The sequence below is a fragment of the Micromys minutus genome, assembly GCF_963924665.1.
Source record: "Micromys minutus genome assembly, chromosome: 7".
Lineage (NCBI taxonomy): Eukaryota > Metazoa > Chordata > Mammalia > Rodentia > Muridae > Micromys > Micromys minutus.
Genome location: NC_137976.1, coordinates 54,902,647 through 54,925,423, shown reverse-complemented (window position 1 = coordinate 54,925,423; position 22,777 = coordinate 54,902,647). Strand labels below are relative to the sequence as shown.

At 44.5% G+C, this 22,777-nt stretch overlaps 1 protein-coding gene across 1 annotated transcript; it reads right to left on the bottom strand.

Annotated features, from left to right (window-relative positions):
* Positions 1-4,296: 4,296 nt before the first annotated feature.
* On the bottom strand, positions 4,297-20,379 carry UPK1B (uroplakin 1B; the record flags this gene model as incomplete). The annotated part of the gene is made up of 7 exons (XM_080918831.1): positions 4,297-4,347; positions 8,200-8,283; positions 12,256-12,435; positions 15,443-15,565; positions 16,575-16,649; positions 19,233-19,433; positions 20,311-20,379. The coding sequence occupies 7 exons, from the start codon at positions 20,377-20,379 to the stop codon at positions 4,297-4,299; spliced, it is 783 nt and encodes a 260-aa protein (XP_080774957.1).
* Positions 20,380-22,777: the final 2,398 nt, after the last annotated feature.

Sequence of the window (22,777 nt, the reverse complement as noted above, 5' to 3'; positions counted from 1 at the left end):
TGGTGCGGTAGGGGAGTTGAGAATCAGTTTCCTAATGGAAGCAGAATATCATTAATATCGAAACTCTGTCTTCCGTTTCTGGTCATAGGCATGCACATTAACAAAAGTCTGGGAACCACTGAAACAGGCCTTTGACTTTTCTCCACCTAATTCTTTCAGCCAGGAAAGTGTACAAGTCATCTCAACAACTTGCTACAAAAATTTCTGAAGAAGATAATCTTGTGGGACCTTCATGTTACCTCTGTGCCATTTGACTAGTGCAGGTGGTTCAAGGCCTGGCGAGGGGCTGGAGTCTGGGGCACCTGCTTGCTAATTACTGTCATTTACCCCTCCCTGGCTGGTTTCAAAGGAGAGCCCAGCTCCCAATTCCTGCCTGTGTATTCAGTCACCATTAGTACTATAGCATGACACATTCTGAATAGTAAAGGTAGATATGCCTACCATACTGTGGTTGCCAAGAACTATTTGAGTGCTGGCTGTTTGGACATCAAAACTCCCTGTGGTCATGAGTGGCTGTTGCACACTTTTTAATTGCTTTCTTAATCACTTGGGCTGTCAGTCAGTTTTATGGTGCTTAAAAGTTGTAGTGTTTTTATACAATCTCTTGAGATCCGGGAACTAGGTGAGGGATAAAGACCTAGAACAGATGGGGCATTGCTAGAAATCTCACAGTGGGGCAGCAGCAGAGTCAAGTCTAAGTTCCAGTCTTCTGACTTGAAGACTATTACTCTATTTTGTCTTCCTTGAGTCTTCATCCTTTGTGGGTAATGTTTCTAAATGTCTGTCCCTGTTATGACTCCTACAGAGATATAGCATCTTCTGGATCCTAAAAATGACTTTCAAGTGTTAACTTTGCTCCACCCTAGTTATTCAGCTCTTAACCACTACATACACAGCTGTATCCCAGTTGGGTATACTTCTTGGAGGTGCTCCCCTTTCCTGTGAAGGAGATAGAAGGCATTTGCTTCTAGACTCAACATTTTCACCTTTCCCAGTTCCTATAGAAGCATAGTCCCTGCCAAGAGCCATTGGTATGCGGCATAGATGGAAACTATTAAGGCTCTTAACTCAAGTCCCTACTGTTAGACTTTCATTGGTTATAGTATAGGAAACACTGATGTCTGCTGAGAAACTCAGATAGGTCTCTAAAATGGGACACCTCATGGAAGTAGCTCAAATGGTCCATTGATAACTGTTGAGAATTCAAATAAATACTGAACCTTGAGTATGCATGTGTCTAAGTGGGTAGTTTGGGAGCTTAGAAAAATGAATGAAGTCTACACTACAACTGGATACTTAGTCTGTATAAAATTCTTATTTTAAAAGTTTCTCTCTCTGTCTCTGTCTTTCTCTCTCTGTCTCTGTCTCTCTCTCTGTCTCTGTCTCTCTCTCCCTCTCTCTCTCTCTCTCTCTCTCTGTGTGTGTGTGTGTGTGTCTGTGTGTGTGTGTGTGTGTGTTGGCATGTAATACACCTGATTGTGCCAGGCATGAGGACTGTGGGTTGGAGGAAGGCTGTGTGAGAGTATCTCCCACTCCTGGGTAGTGTTACCTTTCTCAAAGACCTTGCAAAATATGACCACTTGAGTCTTCAGATAATTTATGTATGAAACCAGATTCGCCTCTTATCTAGTTGTTGCTGCCTGTTCCTTAGCCTGTCTCATAGGAGTTGGTAAGAAGCTGAGTGGGGTGTGGCAGGAAAGAGACCAGAAGAAGAAGAATCAGCTGTAGAGCAATCCTTTAGTCTTTAGCAAGAGGCCATGTTAGTAGTTGGATTTGAATCCCCACCACCCCCAGCACTGCTTGTCAATCAAGCAGGTAGGGGTGGAGTTAGATGGAGGACATTTGTTTTTCAAGTTTGTAATTTACTTATGAGTATCTGCTCTGCTGTTCAAACGGAAGCAGATCTTTTATTCTGGTTCCAGAGATGACAAATTTGAGCAGTGGGCTTTTCAGTGTTACATGTAACCAGGTTCCCAGGACCTAGGGTTAGGCTTAGGGTTAGCCTGGGAAATGATAAGGTTGACCAGAGACAGGGTGATTGATATCTGTGTTGCAGTCAATGGAACTTGGCCCAGAGTTAGCCTGGGCATCAGTAGTAATTGCTGAGAAAACCAATGTTTCACAGATTGCATGCCTGTCTGGATGGTTCCCAAGTACAGCAGCTGCCACAGAGCCAAACTCTTTCTTTCTTTCTTTCTTTCTTTCTTTCTTTCTTTCTTTTTCACAGATTTATTACATATTAGTACACTGGGCATCATTACAGATGGTTGTGGGCCACCATGTGGTTGCTGGGATTTGAACTCAGGACCTCTGGAAGAGCAGTCGGTGCTCTTAACCTCTGAGCCATCTCTCCAGCCCAACTCTTTGTTTTCCTTTCCCTGGTTTGAGAGGGCTCTACCTGGACCCTGATAAGGTGGGGCCTGGGACTTTAGACTTGCTACCCCATTTCCCATCCAGGGAAGGAGCAGGGTGGAAGTGTGCCACAGCAATGAAAACATTGCTAGATGATGTAAAGAGAATTGTCCCAGTGGTCACAGCTCAGCCCCGTGAGTGGCAGAACTCTGTATACCGTGCTTTTGAGGCTAAGATCCAGTCACAAAGAAATGAGGGTTCTGTAGCAGAGAGCGATTTGGATCATGAAGCTCCGGCAGGGAGTAGGGTTGGGCTGGACAGGAATCACTCAGCCAGTGGAGCCGATTGGAAAACCTAGTTAATGGTGGGAAGCAAAAGGCACCAGGAGGTACAGATGCAGCTTAGTGGACAGAGGGCTTGCCTAGCATGCATGAAACATTGGGTTCAACTCCCAGCACTATATAAAATATATTAAAGGCATTAGACAGAAAAACTTATTCCAACCATCTCCTTCCCCCTTTAAAGAACCACATGAATCCTCTGGGCCAAAGGCAGGGGTTATTTATCCTGTTACCCAAGATGTCTTTTTCAGTAGTGACAAAAGGACGTAGAGGGTTGGAGGCAAACCTCTATTTTGAGGATCAGAGACCATAGTTCTGTCACAAGGAGGTCCAGTCCTCCTCTCTGTCCCCTCCTCTGCCTCAGTGTTCTGCCTAACCAGAGGGTCCAGGACCAGGGTCGAGCGTTCCTAAGTGATGGGTGTGTTTTCTGCATAAGGAACAGTGATGGCTGTTAGATACACTGACTCCAAGCATAGAAGATCAATGCTTCAAAGGTCAATACAGGAAGGAAAACAGAATTCTAGCCATTCCCTGTCCACATGGGCTGTCCACCAGCCACCAGGAACCTACTGGTGTGTGCCTCTCACTTCCTTCTTTTAACCCCTGCAGTTGGGGCTTTTCTGTTGGAAACTCCTGTTCGATCCATTGAAATCAAAGGAAGGGAGGGTATTTTATGGGCTTCTTTATTTATGGATAAGCAAACAAATGGTGACTTGTCAGGACTTCCTTCAGGATCCTTAATGCGTTAATGCGAGCAAACTATTTTGACAGCAAACAAAAGTCCCCATAAATCACCCCTTCGAAATGCTGGCTTGGATCCCACGGTTTGAGAAGTGTTTCAGGTTGAAACCTTTGAGGGTAGAGACTGAGCTGATGTAAAAGGGGCACAGTAGATGGCCCCAAAGTTTACATGCCCTCAGTAGACAGAGAATGGGGTTGCTAAATGCATGGCACTCCACAGGGCATGAGAGGAAGTCTAAACACCTTGTTAAACGGAAATCAAGGGTTGTCCTGGAGACTAAAAGTATCCAAAGGTGTTAGGAACAGTACTGGTACAGACAGAAGTCACAGCAGAACTAGAGGTAGAAGGCACAGTTCTGCATTTTCCCCTCTGTCACAGTGCAACCCCTCCCCCAGCCTACACAGCGACAAACCAAAATCTTGAAAGGTTGAGGAAAATAGTGAAACAGACGGGCTCTCTGTTTCTTGAATTTGCTACTTAGTACAAACAGAGCTTACAGTGGAGAAGCTGGTTCCTTTGACTACATTGTGCACAAGCAGGGATGAGAGTAACCTCCACTCTCCAAGTTTTCTGTCTTACATAGTACATGTGAGCACTACATTATATGTAGCACGTAGAGCTACATATATAGTACACTTTCTGTCTTGTAGTAGATGAATATGTTGCAGGATCTTAGGCAAGAATGAGAACTATTTCTGCTAAGGATTGAAGCATCTTGAGAGCCTAGAGGAAGCCCATTCCACCCGAACTGGAATTTGGGAGAGGCAAGCACGTGTCCCAGTCCCAGCGGAGCACTCTGAGGGCATGTCAGGAGGCAGGTTTCGGCACCAGGTAGGGAGGTATGGCGGAGACACTGCGTGCTTAATATTCAATTCTGCTCCAGTAGAACATGGTGCCCAGGAGAACCCAGAACTAGGATCAAAATGGGAAAGAAAGGAAAACATAGAATCAAGATTTAAAAAAAAAAAAACACATTTACTCCAATATAAAACAATATGTTCCTTCTGTTCAGGCTTGGGTGACACTGGGTTTCTAGTGGTAACCTAGGCGACAGCAATCTTTAGGGCCAGAAGCTGCTGCCCATCCTGATGCAGAGCATGACTGCTATAATCTGCTGCTTGCTCAGCGCCGTCTCTCCCTTCCCCGTGTGCCCACCCCTTTCCACCTAGTCTCTCTGACTTCTCAGTGCTCTTCTTATAGCTTTGGGGAAATTCTTCTCTCCTGTTATCAAAACTAAGTATTCTCCAATGTGTTCCTGTTCCCAGTCAGAAACTACTTAGATGATCTATATCCCTTATCCTTAATCTTTATTTATTTGGTGGTTTTGTTTGTTTGTTTGTTTGTTTGTTTTTGAGATGGGTTCTCACAGAGCCTACATTGGCCCTGAGCTTTCTATATAGCCAAGGATGGCCTCCTGATTTCAACTTCTACGTTCTAGGGCTATAGGCATGTGCAGCCGTGCTTGGTTTACTTAGCGCGGGGATCGGATTCAGGGTTTGGGACGTACAAGCTAGGTGCTCACCAGTTGAGCTAGTTCTCTAGCCACTGGGTCCCTTTTTTCTCCTAATCTTAAAATCTTTCCTCACGTTCTAAAGTGCTTGCCACCTTTGAATGGTCGCCTCTGAAGAACATCACAGACCCCTAGGACCTCTCACTCATGTCTGGAGTTGGAAAATCTGAGCTGTTTCAGGTCTGCCATCTACTTCCAAGGATAGCTATGCCATTTTGCTTTCAGTCTCTGTATCTGCAATTTCATAGCTTCTCTCTCTACCTCAGATCTAGGGCTATAAGTAGGATAATGAAATAGTGACCGAGTCTAGTATTTACTAAAGATTATATGTATCAGGCACGCCTGTCTCCAAAGCTCTCTGAAAAGCAGGAAGTACAGGAAAGAAAAATGACTCACCCAAAGTCATAGGACCCAATGGACTTTAGTCAAGCCTTACAGGAAAGCCCTCTGAGCAAGTCCTCTGGTGTGCCTAGGAGTTCTTCTCAAGCATGGATCTTGGTTGAGAAGCTAAACCTGCTGCTCTTGAGGGGTTTCACTTAAAGACTATCTGATGTGGTGTCTCCTCAACAGCAGACCCTCAATATCGTTAGCTCTGCTCTCCCCTCTGCCAAACTTCAGGAGATATTTACACTATCTATAATTTAGAATTCGATACTTATATAGAGTGTTGGCTGGCAACTCCGTGATAGTCAAACACCCTGCTCAGATAGACACTTCCTGTTGTCTTGGACATTCATTTAATAAATTCCTGAGCCTTTACTATGTGTTATGGTAGGTACAGGGGAACAAAGAGCAGCTGGTCTTCAGCATCTGACAGCATCAAGTATGTCTCAGGGACATTGTTTCACAACAGAGATGAAGTCCTAAGAATGATCATAAAGCACTTCTTGAAGGAACAGCTGTCTCTCTCCTCCTTCATTTATAGCCTCTCAGCACTTTTCAAAGCACATTGCACAAGCACCCTTCAGGGGTCTATGAGGTCAAGAATATTCCAAAAATATATACTTTTTAACAAGGGCTCTGGTGACCCAAAAGCATTTCAAGGTCGAGTCTCAGAGAGAGTGGCCGTAGGCAGACTAAGCTACACTAGCACCCATGGTAGTCTACACTGCTATGCACTTTGTGGGGAAAAAAGAAGCAGGAAGTTTGGTCTGGTGTTGTCTTCTGTAGAACAACAAAAACTACTGGTTGTGTTGTACTCTGAACTTTGATTACACGTCTTTTTAATATTCTCTATGATTAAAAAAAATCGTTGCATATTGAAATGCAGTTGTCCAGAAAGAACTTGTGTAATTGGTTAGGCACTGACCTATTGTTTTTTTTTTTCTTTCTTTCTTTCCGGAAACATCATTTTTATTTTTTAAAAAAGAAGAAATCTAGAAAAGAGGCCATGGTTATGGCTGTTCAGGCTTGGCTATTTGGATAGATATTTTCTTTGAAATCTACAAAAGTAGTCTGTTGCCTCAAGGAAAACACTTGACTATTATATACTGCCAATAATAAATTTGGGGTTTGAAGCAAAACTCAGATCTTTGGAAAATTGATATGCTGTCCTGGGTTTGACAGTACCCTATTGTTTGAGACCTCCTCCGATGTGGTGGTATTGATAAATGTGATCTTTTGGGGTCACATAAAGAAATTAACGATTGCCAACAAGTGCTATGAAATATAATGAGTCAGTTCCCCCAAACAGCCAGCACATGATGTTACAGACTTGGGTATAGGCCAGAGATGTATGCAAATAGTACCAGTTCTTCCCTAATCTGGTTTCAGATTCCACATTCTCACCAGCCTTGAAGAAGCTTGTATTGCTAGACATGGTTTCAAAAGAAGAGTCACAATATTCACCTTCACATAAGGTTATCAAAATATCCCTGTTCTTAACTACACACCGTTATGAAGGGTCAATCTACTCTCTTCCAGTCCCACAACACAGGCCACGTGTTAGCACAGACTGGGAGAGCACAAGTGGAAGACATGGCTTCTTTTACCAAGCCAGACATCAACAGGATTGGAAGAATATGCAAAGCAATATTATTTCATGATTAAAAAATATAGCTATAATTTTTCACACCAGAATTATGTTGTTTATATGAATTTATAATTGGCTTAATATCTTATTTTAAAACAAATTAGTAAATATTTAATTTCCCCCACTCATACTCAGTGGAAGTAGATGGTAATAGAAAGGTCACATAGGAAAAAAAAGATATTATTATTGTTATTATTAAATGTGTTTCAAGGTGTTCAAGAGTAACTGAAATCGGGGGCTGGAGAGATGGCTTAGCAGTTAAGAGCACTGACTGCTTTTCCCAAGGACCTGAGTTCAAATCCCAGCAACCACATGGTGGCTCACAACCATCTGTAATGGGATCTGATGCCCTCTTCTGGTGTGTCTGAAGACAGCTACAGTGTATATATATACGTTTACATATATGTGTATAATATATATGTATATATACAAACATACACACACACACACACAAACACACACACACACACACACACACACACACACACACACACACACACACACACATATATATATATATATATATATATATATATTTTTTTTTTTTTTTTTTTTTTTTTTTTAAGAGTAACTGAAATCTAAGTTCAGGATTGTTCTCCTGGAGTCATGGTTCTCACTTGCGGCAGAAATGTAGAATCGTTTGGGAGTTACCAGAACAAAGCCACAAACACAAGCAAAATAAAACCAAGTGCCCAGGCCAAGCCGAAGGATCACCGGAAGGACCACAGAGTGATGGGTACAGGCTTGTGTAGGAGGTATGAGTGTGCAGCCAGGGCTGGGAGCCAGAGCTCTTATCTAGCCCTGTGTGCCTCACACAGAGGCAGTGATGAGAGCTCCAAGGAGCTAGGCAAACTAAGGTTGCCCCTGAACCCTCTAGAGACATGACAGGGCAGGCCTGCAAATCTAGCTGCACTGAATTACTTAGGTGGAGCTCAGCCGGACTTCACTAAGAAGCCTGAGTGAATGCAACCTAGATGCTTAGGTGGCATCTAGAAGAAGGGCTTACTTAGTTGGGTGCATCCTTTCCCCAGCAGGGAAATTGGTATTCCACACCTCAAAGGAACCAACCCATTGTCCTTGGTCTGGTGCTAGAAGTTTCCTGACTATCTTAGCTGCAAACTTTGTTTCCCAGACTTTCTAGGGTGGTTGGAACAGCCAGGGACCTTCTCAAGTTCTTTCCTTATTGTCCCTTTCGGAAAGAAAATGTGCTGAGGATACTCACAGTCCAGCAGAGGATGGCAAATCCAAACCAGGCAACTCCCCAGGCATGCCGATCCATTGGTCCAGAGATCAGTTCATAGCAGCCCTGGGAAGACAGCGTGAGCTCCATTAGTGGAGAGAACAGAGGTAAGAACCGAGTGGAAAAGAAGACTCCCAGCAAATCAAGGCCCCCAGAGTCCAGCTGACAACCATGCAACATTGCTACCTGTGTGACTCTGCTAACTTTGGGAGATCGCAGGAAATGCCCGGGAAATGTAGATTATATCTGGCTCCATTTCAACAGCTTTCCTGGATTGACTATGAGGTTTAGGCTCCACCCAGTGGCTACAGGTATGCACTTGATACTCTCTCCAGCTCCCATGATCCTCCCTTTTGTAAATCACATACATGCATCTCAGGATGCCCAAATGAAAACTCCTAGAATTTTCCTTAGTTTCTTTGTAAAATTTTCAACACTTAAGCCAATCCTTAGGGTGTATTTAAAAGTATATGACAAATACAAACACTCCCAAGTCTCACTTTGTACCACTTTGGCCCCTCTAGGGCTTTAGTAAGGCTCAGGCTCATCTCCTGGAAGAGCACGCATGGACCTTCTCCTGTGGTAAGGATTCAGTTATCAGGGGACAGGGCCTAACACATCCGACTCCACTCACTCGATCTGGGCCTCTCCATCCCTTCTAGACATCTTGCAATCATTCTGGCCTCATAAGGCCGGTCTCTTTGAATTTCCTCCAAAATGTTAAGGATGCTCTGGTCTTTGCACCGGCTGATTTCTTTGCTTAAAAGTGTCCCCTAACACCTCAGTTCCTTATCTCCGCACATAGTTCAGAACTGTGCAGATGTCCTCTTGACAAAGCCTCTCTGGACAGCCACAGAGAAAAACGCTTTCTTTTATCATACCCCAATTACAACCCCTGCTTCATCTCTGCTCTTGGCACTTCCCACTCCCTGGCATTTGACTGGGCACGTGTGTGAAGCATGTTCACTCTTTGTCTCTTACAAAAGGATGTGGCCACCACAGGGCAGAGATTTTTTTCTTTACCTCATTAATTGTTGAGTTCCAGAACCTAGAATGAGTGCCTGGCACATAGTAGGTACCTAATAATTAATTACAGAATGGTAGCTTGTAGTCCCAGCATTCAAGACGCTCAAGCAAGAGGATTATAAGTTCAAAGCCAGTTCAAGCTACAGTGTGATGGTTTGTATATGCTCAGCCTAGGGAGTGGCACTATTAGAAGGTGTGACCATGTTGGTATAGGTGTGTCACTGTGGGTGTGGGCTAAAAGACCCTCACCCTAGCTGCCTGGAGATCAGCCTTCTACTGGCAGCCTTCAGATAAAGATGTAGAACTCTCAGCTCTGCCTGCACCATGCCTGCCTAGATGCTGCCATGCTCCTGCCTTACTGATAATGGACTGAACCGTTAAACTTGTAAGCCAGCCCCAGTTAAATGTTGTCCTTATGAGAGTTGCTTTGGTCATGGTGTCTGTTCACAGTAGTAAAACCCTAGCTAAGACTATGAGTTTAAGGCCATTCGGGGCTATGCAAAGGGTTGAGAGCCATCCTGTGCTACAGAATGATATCCTGTTAAACAAATGAATGAATGAATAAACAAACAAACAAACAAACAGACTTAATAAAAGATATTAAGTAATGATTACAACCCCCACTTGGAATATTCAGAACACACCCATTCTCTTGAAAATCTTAGGAGGAAATCATTAATCTAATGCTACATGTAAGTGCCAATTTGTGCCAAGTGTACTGGGTTGGGAACTTAGCTGGGGCAAAACAGAAAAACCTCTTGTCTTTGTGGGACTCACAGTCAAAATTCCCAGTTTTTATCTCATTAGTGAGTTTTTAAGGTGCTAATCTTTTTTTTTAATGCAACTTTACTCTCTGAGTATATATTAATATTTCTGAGGATATGTCATCAGGATTTGCATGTAGCATTTTCAAGGGTGATGGTGAATCTTAAGTCTCTCTCTCTCTCTCTCTCTCTCTCTCTCTCTCTCTCTCTCTCTCTCTCTCTCTCTCTCTCTCCCCAACCTGTGTGTATTTGACCAGCTATGTGAAATTCTGCTGGATTTTTCTCATTACTATGGCTGACTTTCCTAATTTGTTAGTTTTTACAGCTATAGCAACACTGGTGTATCGTAGGTGTTGGAAAGCTTCAATATGGCTATGAAAGGGGGAGTCATTCACTCCTTCATTCACTTATTCACACACCCAACATTTACTGAGTGTCTACTTTGTGCCAGGCATTATACCAAGATCTAGAACTGAGTAATGTTGCCCTTAAGGGAGCTCATGGAAATGTTTGGACAAGGTAAGTACAGAAACAACAGCAAACATATAGCATAAGGGCAGATTTTATGCTCTAAAGCAAAGGGTTGTTGAAGCGGAATTAGCAGCATCTATATGTCAGAAAGTGGGGAATGTGTGGGACTCTGGGAGACTGAGATAGGGGGTCAGAAGGATGGATGTATCGGCTTATGCTTGTGGTGAGTATGACCGAGGGTGTGGCAGCCAAGGGAGTTAAGGGACAGAAGAAGAAATGGCAGGACGTGGGACCTTGGATGAAGAGTGGGTCTAAAAGGTGTTGGTTTATGCTTTGGTTCAGCTGGAGGCATGGGGCCAAAGGAAGGTGTCAGGATGGTGTGGAGGTCCAAAGACAAAACGGGGGAAGAGGGTTTAATTCGAGTGTCCCTTTCAAACTTACTATCTGGACGTGAGTAAGTGGTTTTAGTTGATTTCCGCAGCTAGTGTTGTGACAGAGGGACGACAAGGTTATGCCATAATTGGAAGGTGGGCATCTTGTCTTTGTCCCCTTTTAGAGAGAAATCACTGTACATGATGGTAATTTAGGAAAGACAGGTTTGCATGAGTGACTCCTAACATGGAAATGCTGGAAATCTTTTACAAGTGGTTCGAGTGAGAGTTGCATTTTATACTGATTATAAGCAACCCATTTAATTTTTATTAAGATGAACATAGCTGACTGAAGTGACGTCGTAACAAGGCTGCTGTACAGCTCAGTGACAGTCGCTCTGAACAGTGCTATGAAACCACCCGGATCCTTTGGGAATGAAAGCATCCAGTGGTAGTCCGGGTAGGCTGCCAGGTGTAGCAATGGCTTCTCTGCCTCTAAATGTGTGGTTTGTAGCATTTACTTCTGCAAGGAAAAGCCGGATGTGTCTCAGTTATTTGACAAGCTGACATATGGCTTCCTCACAGTGATCACACCCAAAGCAGAACAGAACATTTCAGTGTGCTATGCCAGCACACTGCCTACAGGGGTGCGAGAGTACACACCAAGACTTTGGGGGACTGTGTCCAAGCCTTGATCGGTATAGCATCTGTGCTCTCAAGCTATGTGATGTGGGGTGGACACCTAACAGTCATTTACTAACCGTGTGAGCTTGGGCAAGGTCCCAGTTAGCATCTCTTGCTTCATTCCTCCTGTACAAACTACATAGAATTACAGCAAGTGTTCACTTTTGAGCATCAGACAGAGGCACTAAAGTCTGTTTGTGGCACATGACAGGGCATCTGGCACTCAGGAAGACCTTAATAAATGTTTCAGGATCACTACCCGTCTCCTTCATCAGCCCAAAAGCACTTTTGCAAAAGCCCAAATCACCCATCTGATACTGCCTGACACTTCCTCTCATCACCTCTTACCTCAGCCGCGGCCATCGCTCTGCAAGTAAATACTATTCTTTGTATATCATCCCTTCCGATTTACACTTTGTAAGCCTTCGTCTAAAGCAAACGTTTCTCGGAAAAACCATTTGTAAACATCACGCAGACGGTCTTCATCTACACAGAATTGGTTAGCGCCACAGAAATCCTTATGTTGCAGCACTTTTTGCTGAAAATAAATCTGCAACAGTTCTAAATGAATTACACTCCCAGCGTATTAACAGAGAAGGAAGCAGATGATGAAGGTTTGGGAGAAACATGCACAATTATGGACCTGACTCACAGGTGACTACTACTTTCTTCATAAGGAGTGGAAGTGCTTCCTGCTAGGTCTTCAGAGGGCCACAGCTCACCTGACTGTGGTAAAAACCAGGCACTCCGAGTTTGCAAGCATCTAGATTGAGAGGCTCTTGAAGCTTGCCCATGACGCAGCACTGCCGAGGCCAGGGGTAGTCAGCATCATTATTTTCTACTCGGAAGGCAGAGGTGTATTTCTGCCAGTCTGATGGACCGTTTACACCACAGCAGTGGTCCTGCCAGAGGGTAGAAGACACACAATTATGGTCACACCAAAGCCACCAATGTCACAATCGAGGCTTTGTGGAGAAAGTATTCAAAAACATACTATATCCTACAGTACTGAAATATTTCCAAACTGGAGCTCAAGGTTTTTCTAAGTTTCCAATAATGTTTTTATGCCTTATTAATTTACCAGCCATGAATGGACACATTCCAATAAGTCTGTAAGGCAATGGTTCTCAACCTGTGTGTCACAACCACTTCCAGGTCAAATGACGCTTTCACAGGGTCACATATCAGATACTCTGTATTAAAGAGAGAGTCACAGAATTAGGAAGCTTGAGAACCACTGCTCTAAGTCTTATTTCTTTTGACTGTAAATGTGAAATGAACGTAGTACCCACTTTATAGAGTTTTTGTGAGGGTCAAGTGTGTTAATATTGATAAAATACTTGATACTGGCTCATATTAAACTCTTAGGCACTAATTATTATTAATATTTACAGTAAGATACATTAATGTGAGAAAATATAATTATTTAAAATCACAAAATGGAAAGTTTTAATAGTAAAGAAATTATTAGCAATTATTCATGTTGTTTCTATATTCATAATACTTTTATAGAGTAATTACATATTTTTTTCTAAAGGGGGAAAGTAAACTGGAAAAACATTTCAGATCTGATGGCACACAGCTGTCACTCTACTTAAGGAAAGCGGGTCAACAGACGCACAGCTGATGTCCTGATACCCTGCATACAACTGAAGAGAAAGGCTGTAAAATCCATATTGCACTCCCCCTTTATCACAAATTCTGCCAAAATGTTTCAGGGAGGAAGTAAAAATTGCAGGCCTCTTCCAACTTTTAGAATAAACACAACCAAGGAATTCAGAGGGTACAGATCATCTCAAAATGATATATCATTTTGCCATTTAGATATAGGAAATAGCTAACCAGGAAGAGAGATTCATTCTGTGGGGTGTGTGTATGTGTGCGTGCGTGCGTGCGTGCGTGCTCACGCATGGAAAAGCCAGAGTTCGATGTCAAGTGTCATCCTCAACCTCTCTGCATTATTTTCTGAGGCAAGGTCTTTCACTGAACCTGGAGCTCACCAGTGAGTCTCAGGAAGTCTGGTCTCGGCCTCTTTAGCACTAGAATTACAGACATACATCCCCATGTCCCTCTTTTTATATAGGTGCTAGGGATTGAGTTGTGGTCCTCGTGGTTGTGCAGCAGGTGTGTGACTGAGCGAGCTACCTTTCCAGTTCCTCAGACTGTGTCCCTCTCTCCAGCTCCTCATTCTGTGTTTCAATCCGCGCATCCCAGGGGAAATGAGTTAAGACAGAAACGTGACTGGAGGGACTGGAGGGACTGGAGGGACGGAAGGGACTGGTAACCGATGTATGTGTCATGGAACTAGGGTGCTGTGCTGTGGTCAGGAGCCAGTCGTGGTTGGATAATAGCAGCTGACACGTGTGAAAACACAAGCAGCAGGCACAGGTTTCCCTTCTGAGACTTGCCATGAATGAGAACCGTGTTGGGTAGGAGTTCTGGAGGATGGGCTTGCAGGCTGATGAGTCAGAGTGGAGTAAGAAGAGGAGTTTGGAATGGAAACCAGCGACTTGGGTGTGGGGCAGTCTGTCTGTCCTGGCCACAGATAAACGGGGATGGGCAGATTTGCTGGGAGAGAAGAGAAATGGATCTCAACTGATTGCTTCTATGTTAAGGCATGAGGTACAGCTAGGGCTGAAGCTGAGGGTACAGAGGAAGTTTGCAGAGGTGAAACATGGAAGACTATGCCATAGCGACATTGGAAAATGCACCGGGAAACAGAGTGCCCATGTGAGCTTTATAGCCAGGAATTTAAATCAGCATGGCTGCGGGACTTTCCCAGCAATGATTAGAGGATGAAAGATATAAGACGGAGCATGAAAGGGTGTTGGGAAATGAAAACATGGGTAATTGATTAGTGGGACTCCATGATGACATGAGGCTGTCAGAGCCAATGGAAGGAAGTCCAGAAGGTCGTCAGAAAGTGGGTGATGATGTGCTGGTTGTTGCTATGGAGAAAGGTGGCCGAGGTGAGGGAGGAGATCTGCTGGATGCAGGAAGATAAGGGAGCAATAGAGCAGATGTTGTCTGAGACCCCATGGGGTTTTTGAAGCCTCATTTAGGGCAAGATGATCGGACCATGAAACAGTTGGGGATACCAAAATCCCTGGGAGGGAGGCAGGGGAATGACTGTGTGCAGTGTGGTGGATCAATAACTTCAATAAGGAGGTCCTGGGCTGATTACATGGACTTCAAGTTTTTGAACAAGGAGGGAATTGAGGGAAGAGGTAGTAGAGGAGCCATAGAAAGCAGAGAGGAAACCTAGACAATTTCTAGGTCCCATGGCACAGGAAGGTGAGAGGACAGGCAGGGGACACTAGGAAATGTCAGGTGAAGTAGGAGTGTAAAGAGTGTTGAAAGGGGGTAGAGTAGACTTAAAAGCTAGTGTGTGTGTGTGTGTGAGAGAGAGAGAGAGAGAGAGAGAGAGAGAGAGAGAGAGAGAGAGAGAGAGAATTTGCATGTGTCGGGCCAGTGAAGAACTGAGAACGATCATGTCTCCCAGGACTTAGCAGAATTCACCAAGGGAGACATAAAAGGTGAGACAGGTATGTCACCATCCGAGTTCTCTGTGGGGGAGGTAAGGTGCCCTTTTCTGTTACTGTGAGTGAGAGTCCTAAGAGGCAGAACATACTATTACTCTACAGTTCCTTAATGAACACACTAGAGGGCAGGCTAGTCAGCATTGAAGCTTGACATAAAATATGGATCTAGAGGCCTATCTGAGTCATGTGTTTAACATCCCCATCCTGAGGCTCACCAGTAAACAAGGGGCATTGCTGACCAGCCCCAGAACAAGTCTCTTCCTGAAGAAGCCTGCTGGCCTCACTCCTACCCACATTCAGGTGGCTACCCACTCAGATGTGTAGACGGTCACCCCAGGGGTGGTCACCGCAGGGCCACACTCCTCACCTGCAGCATGAGCCTATCCCAGGTCTTAGTGACATAGTTGTTCTTCCATTCGTCATCGTTGGTGGGGGGGCTGTGGTTTTGGTACCTCGTCAGCATCTGCTTCAGGAAGAGGTTGGTTGTGAACTGCAGGGGTGAGAATGAGCCAAGAGAGTCAGTGCACCTGCTCCCTAGAAAGGCCAAGTCTTTTCTCAGAGCCTGTTGCTCTACAAACGGAACTTTCTCTTGGAGGGAAGCTAAACTCAGGGGCACTAAGCGCATTTGGTTGGAGCTGCTTTGGGTTTCTGTTTAAGAAGAAATCGCTACTTGACTGGAGTAGAGGGGTGTTTTAAGGTGGTGTAGATTAGGGGAAGAGTGAGAAACAGAACAAGAAAGATTCGGAATCATGTCTTCCACGAGGAATAAGGTGCAGAAAGGCCATGGTGCGGATAAGTGGTGACCAGTGCCAGGATCACAGCTTGGGCTCTGGGAAGCAGTCTGCCCGTGTCAGCATCCTAAGCTCTGTCCCACCGTTACCTGGCAACTGTCAGGTATGCCTGACACTACTATAAAGGGGGATGCTTGCCCCCCCATTCTCTTGTTTTCTCTTCCCCTCTTCCCCCTTTGTCCTTTCTCTTCCTATTCCTCCCCCTTTCTCTCCAGGTGCTCATGGCCGGCCTCTCTCTCTTCTCCCTCCCCCTCCACCCCCTTTCTCTGCTCCCACTACTCTCTTAACTCCCCTCCATATGCCCTGAATAAACCATTCTAAACTACACCGTCACGTGGCTGGTCCCTCTTGGGAAGAGATGCCTCAGCATGGGACCGCCAAAGCACCCCCTTCCCCCCACCTCGTCACACCCCCATAGAACATATCTTCCCTCTCTCTCTCTTTTTATAAACACACCAGCCTGGGCTCAGAATTCTTGCTACGACCTGTCAGTCATTTATCCTTAGCTACACTTCTTTCTTTTAATGCCTTTCTCTTTTAATTTAGAAAAGACAAGCGATGCTTCCCAATACTGCGCGAGTATTGATATTAGCATGCTTAGTATTGATATTAGCATGACCAATACACAGCGAGGGGTCGAAGCATGTGAGAGGTTAGAGGGTCAGAGCGATGGGCATTCTCCCTCTGTGCATTTGGGACTGTACTCACAAAGTCTCGTTGTGTGGCTGCTGTGATACAAGATGCCACTTCAAAACCATACACTATGAACATCATGATGAAGTACTAGGAAGGAAACAGACGAGAACAGAGAATTAGAACAGACATCTCACCAAGCGGTTGCTATGAGTCTCAAGCACATTCATCTAAATGTGGTATCCAATGAGCCATTTGGAATGGGACTAGCGCTAGGTCCTTGGAACAAGGTGGTATGTGGGTCAGCTCCGTTCTCTGCTTATCTCTGGAAGAAATGACCATTCCGTTTGGAGTTTCTCATCCCGGATTCTATTTTAATGTGGGGAGAGAATATAAACAATGAAGGAATGTGTGGGCTTTTCAGAGGGTGTTCTTGGTACACCCACGTGCCCAATGACTTGCAGAGCAGCCTTAGTGCGTCATATCCGACACTGAACACTGTAAATCCTTCTTAGGTGAGAGTCATTTTCTTGATGAATTGCTGAAAAGGTAGAACCACAGAAGTAAGGAAAGAATGACAAACATGTTTAATGCCTTGTGTGTCTTTCCTACCTAGCCTCATCTTTAAGGAGCAGGCAGCTTTCTGGCACAGAGAGACTCACTGTTCACACTGAACACACACCCATGTTCTAGTGATGCCAGCTCAGGTGAGGCGGGCAGAGCTCTCCATGTCCTGCTTCTGCTGTGGGTGCATGTGGGTGCACAGGCTGCAGGTCACTGTGAATGAACAGCCCAGAGCAGCCCTGCCCCCAGTGTCTGGCTGGAACAGAGCTGAACAGCAGACACCTCTCAGCAAGAGACCCTGCTTCGCATACTTTTATACATGCACTATCTCTCCTCATGTCCTTTTTTTAGGGAAGAAGAACTGTAGAATAGGTGGGGAACTTGTCTTCCTTCTCCGGGGTGTTTCTGGGTTCAAAGGTCAAGACCTTTTGTTGCTTTCACTGTCTGAGCCCCAAACAAAACAAAACAACAACCGTCCCACTCCCTCCCAACCACCTTTGTGGAAAAAAAATCAGGAAAGAGAGTTTTCAGAGACTCCAGTAACCCTCCCCACACTGACTACTGCCTTGCTTCCTGTCAAGAGCTTTGGCAGCTCCCCTTACAGAACCTCAGGACCCCTTAGGATTAGGCCAGAGAGAAGCCCTGGGTGCAGTCTGTGATTGTCTTCAGGAAGATCTCTCAGTTCTCACCCTCTTCCCTGTGTTCCGTTCCCTACTCTCTCAGAGTGCCTTTGCCCTGGAACTAACTCACCCAAAGGAAACAGAGAAGGCAAACATTCTGCATTCCTGAGCACTCGGGCGATGGTTACCCATGAGAAGCAGACCAACAAGCTCCTTAGGTGGCTGTTTCTTCTATAGAAGTGGGACTGGGGTAGGGAGGGGTATGGGGTGGGTGTGTATGTGCATGTAATGATAATGGGGCAAACTGCTGTCCTGGGGCACAGGAGCAGAAGGCAGAGGTCTAGGCCCTTTCGTTTCCATTTGCAAAGGCAGAGCATGGCCCAGTCAGTGTCTTGAGACCACAGACTAGTGCGAATGGGTCACTCACACTGGGGCTGTTTGGGGTCTTCCAGGGTTCCTGTACTGCAGAGTGAAGTGTGGGGCATGCAGCCATGGCACAAAAGCCTTGAACTCCAAAGTCTTCAAAAAAAAAAAAAAAAAAAAAAAAAAAAAAAAAAAAAAAAAAAAGGGCTCATGTCCACTTTCTGTTTTGTATTTTCTGTTGATCTTAACACATCAACACTTAAAACTAACTAGCTATTATTAAAGAGGGGAAATCTAACAAAACATTCCCATGATGTCATTTCTCACATTCATGTACTTCCTGGCTGTGCTGTTGGGCACATGCAGACAGTAGCTGGAGAAGCACACATCTGCACATAGTCAACTAGACCTCCCACATGCATTCTCATTTCAGTTCATTTTGCTACCTGAACTTTCAACCGCGAAGAGCATCTTTCTTATTTAATTTTTTAATTTTCTGATTTTATTGGATATGTTTTATCTACATTTCAAATATTATCCCCTTTCCCGGATTTTCCTCCATATCCCCTATCCCATCACCCCTCCCCCTGCTTCTTTATGAGGGTGTTCACCCCCACCCCCTCCCTACCCAGATAACCCCCTACACTGCAACATCAAGCCTTGGTAGGACCAAGGGCTTCTCCTCCCACTGATGCCCAACAAGGTCATCCTCTGTTACATGTGCAGCGGAAGCATGGATACTCTTTGGATAGTGGTTTAATTTCTCGGAGCTCTGGTTGCTTGGTATTATTGCTCTTATGGAGTTTCAAACCCCTTCAGCTCCTCATGAAGGGCATCTTTACCTCCTATATGGATGATCTTGCAATAAGGGATCTTCCCTATCCCTCCTTTTGTCCGCTCATCTAGAATCCGTCTTCCACTTAGCCCACTGAAAACCAAAGCTCTTTGTTCAATGGAGAAGAAACAGTTCATCAAAATTGACCCAGGAAAACAACTGCAGAGAATGTTTGTTGTTATTTTGAGCAAATGGTCTCTTATAGTGCAGGCTGGTTTTGAACTTTCTATGTAGCCAAGGAATGCCAGGAATTTAGGATCATCTTGCCCATACCCACAGAACAGGTGTGCTAGGCAGGCACTCTGTCAACTGAGCTACATCTCCAGTTCATAGAGCATTGTAAGGTCTTACCGCCAAGAGTATTTTCCTGTTGGACTTCATAATTCCTACTATTGCTAGAACAGACAAGCAGAAGAGGCAGATGCCCACAAACATGCCTATCCAAGCCGCCCCGAAGATATCATCATTGTTGGTGGCTTCAAGAAGTGGGTAAAGGCTGTGTTGATCAGATACAAAGAAGATACACTCTGCTGTCAGGGCGATGCCACACATCTGGAAACAAGTAGAGAATGGGTCTGTCAGGTTGGTGGCCAAGAGCACAGCATGGGATGGGGGTGGGGCATGGGAAGAGGATGGGGTCAGGGTAGGAACGCTAGTGGTGAGTCTCTTACATCTAACAGTTGCTATTTGGGAAAAGATTTAGTAACCCCAGACCACCCATAAAACCCCAGGGATATGACCCACTAAGACAGTGTTCATTCTTATATGAAAGTTATTCTCCTAGCCTATCCCACTGCAAACTTTCCTGGGTTGTAATACTTGACGTGTCTGAACCATGGTCACAGTGGTTCCCAGAGCTCATATTCTATGGGTGAAGAACCACAGTCCTGAATGATGGTGACTTGTCCAGAGAGAGAGAGAGAGAGAGAGAGAGAGAGAGAGAGAGAGAGAGAGAGAGAAAGGCAGCCCTGAGCCAAGGACCAACTTTCTCGACTCCCTGACTAATGCTTTCCCTTACCCTTTTGCCCATGCATCTTGGGCTCTCTCAGCCTTACAGAAGAACATGTGTCTCAGCTCCTTCAATAACACAAGCCAAGGTGAAACTGGACAGAAGCATACATGAATGAGTAGCAGGTGCGTTTAGACAGAGACCGTGGTGAGCATATGACTCTTAATAGTCCTTATGTCTTAAACATTGGAAAGAAAATAATCTAATTTAATGTTGGCCATGGTCTTCCATCATAATAGGCGATTATATACAACTATTTTAAGACTCCTGCTAGGATATTTACTTCCACATTTCTTAAAGTGAAGGCGCTATAAAGGGGGATTATATTTATAATATTTCCTTAAACTTTCACTTTTAATTTATCCAAAAGCCATGCTTACAAGAAGAACGTAATTTTTTTGAAAAATACTCACGACTTACACCAACAATCACATGTCCAAAAATCAACAGGCCCTGGAAGCAGCGAACGGTGGAATCATCTTTGGCCATCTTCAGGATGGCTCACAAGCTGAAGACACAGTTAAGAATGTTACATTGGAAGGAGGCAGGTAGCAAACACTGCTTCAGTCTCTATATAATCAGCAAATCATGACATCTCCTGTTTCTGTTTTCTGTACCCAAATTAAGGTCATGAGAACTTTTAGTAATGGTTAAAATTTGATACCTGAGGTCAGCCATCACAGGAGTTTTCTAAAGAACCAAATAAAGGCTTTTAGAGTCTGATTTGTGTCCTTTAGGAGTCCCTTAAGGTATGACAAACACCAGAATCGTTCTTCTGAGAGGGTTACTCAGGTTCTTCAGGGTCACCAGGAGCACAAAAGCAGACCTGTCACAGTGATGACACAGGCTCACACACACTGAGAGCCTCAGACATTGCCACTGCCATCTTGAGCAAGGCCAAATGCAACCATAGGGAAACTAAGAACGTTGACTGAGGACATTTTGGCCTGTGGGTTAATGTTAACTGTTTTATTATGCTAAAGAACACAGGTTGTACACAGTGAAGTTCCTTCTTGCATGAGACATACGCAGAGAAAAGAGGGATGTGTAGCTCTCCAATGCACTCTTCTAGAAACTTCATGTACATAATAGAGTCTCAGAACCCAACTAGAACAACATTCTGGGAGAGGAAGAGACTCTTTTATTCACCAGGGAATCAAAGTCTAACTAACCGGTAAAGTGACTTTGAGGAGACACAGACAGAAATGGCAGATTTGGGGGCATCTTTGGTCTGTGTGAATCGAGGGCCCACACTCTTCCTTGAAGCTTACACTGGTTGTTAGAAGCTATTTATGAACTTTATGCTAGATCCAACTAAACAGGAACCTCTTTGCCTCCTGTGGGATTCTCTGGAAGGGGCACAATCTTGGATGCTTGGGTGAATCCTTTGTGGCTTTAGCACTTGAGACATGTTGAGAGAAATTGCTCACATCCCCCAACACTTCATTGTTTAATTAGCTAGCCAACTGAAACCCTAGGTCGAAGGGTATTAAATGATACAATTTGCACGTCGAGGTATGTGAAGATGAGGAAGATGGTTACAGTCTAGGACTCCGTGCTAGGAGAGAGGCTAAGGTCTCAAGTTGTTAGAATGCATAAGTGGATGTCTAAATATATGACTTGGGGTCTGAGTGGAAAAGGCTTCAGCTTAATGGGTTATAGAGTCAGTGTTCGGATCAGGAGAGTAGAGGTAGGATGTGGAGGAGGATTGTGGGATGAGTGGTAGACTTTCTGAGGAAAGGGGAAGTGAGAAGGGATAGATTCAGAAGCACAAAGTTAAGATCAGACACCAAGTTAGCCAGTTTGGCTGAACTCCTGGTTTGTGGGAGGCATGTCTTGCTTTTTGTTGTTTTATTTTTCCTTTCCGTCCTTCTGTCCTTTCATCCGTCATTCTTTCCCTCTCTCCCTCCCTCCCTCCTTCCCACCCTCTTTCCCTCCCTCCCTTTCTTTCTTTTTAAAACCATGTGCTTTTTGTCTCTGTGTTAGTGCATGCTGAGTGTGTGTGGATGCCTGTGTAGGACAGAGGCCTCAGATCCCCTGGAGCTAAAGTTATGGGCTGTTGTGAGTCACCTGATTTGGGTGCTGGGCAGTGAACTCAGGCCCTTTAGAAGAACAGTTTGTGCTCTTAACTGCTGAGGCTCCTTCAGCCTTCATCTTTTATATGACTCAGGCCCTGACAAATGTTAACTCTATTGCTATAAGATATGCTTTAAGGCATATATTAATGACCGAATTCGAGTAACCTAAGTAGTTTAATAACCTAAGTAATTTAAACATCCCTAAATATTTCCCCATTTCTTTCCACCTTGAAGGCTGTGGGAATTTAAAAAGTTAAAACGCATGAGTGCCTTTTGACTCAGAGTTCGGCACATACATTCTGTCAGTGTTTGTCAAAGGAACAGAAGAGTCTGAGCCCTTGTTACACTGTCTTCTGACCCCCCTCGCCTGTGGAATTTCTGATTAGAAATGCCATTTATTTATCTGGGGTAACTCGTTCACAGTGCCTAGAAGGCTCTGTCAGTGTAACCAGTAGAGCCGGGTCAGTTACATTGTAAAATTCATTATTGGCATGCAGGGGCATTAATCCTGACCAGTTGGGCTGCTCCCTAAACTAGACACACAAATAAACAGACTTTGAAAGATAGACATTCAGATAATAAAGACACACTGTGTAAAGGACAACTATCCAGAGAGGCCAGTTACTGACCGTCATTGTACAGTTCTGGACCTGTTTGGGGCATGGCACAAAGAACAGAGAGGAGATTATTTCTTCTTTCAGGGAATCAAAAGTGAGACTATGACACTAAGCATTTTAAAGGAAAATTAACTAGGGCCAGTGCTAAGAAAGGGGGGTTCTGGGAGATGCGGAGAAAAAAGATCCAGGTAG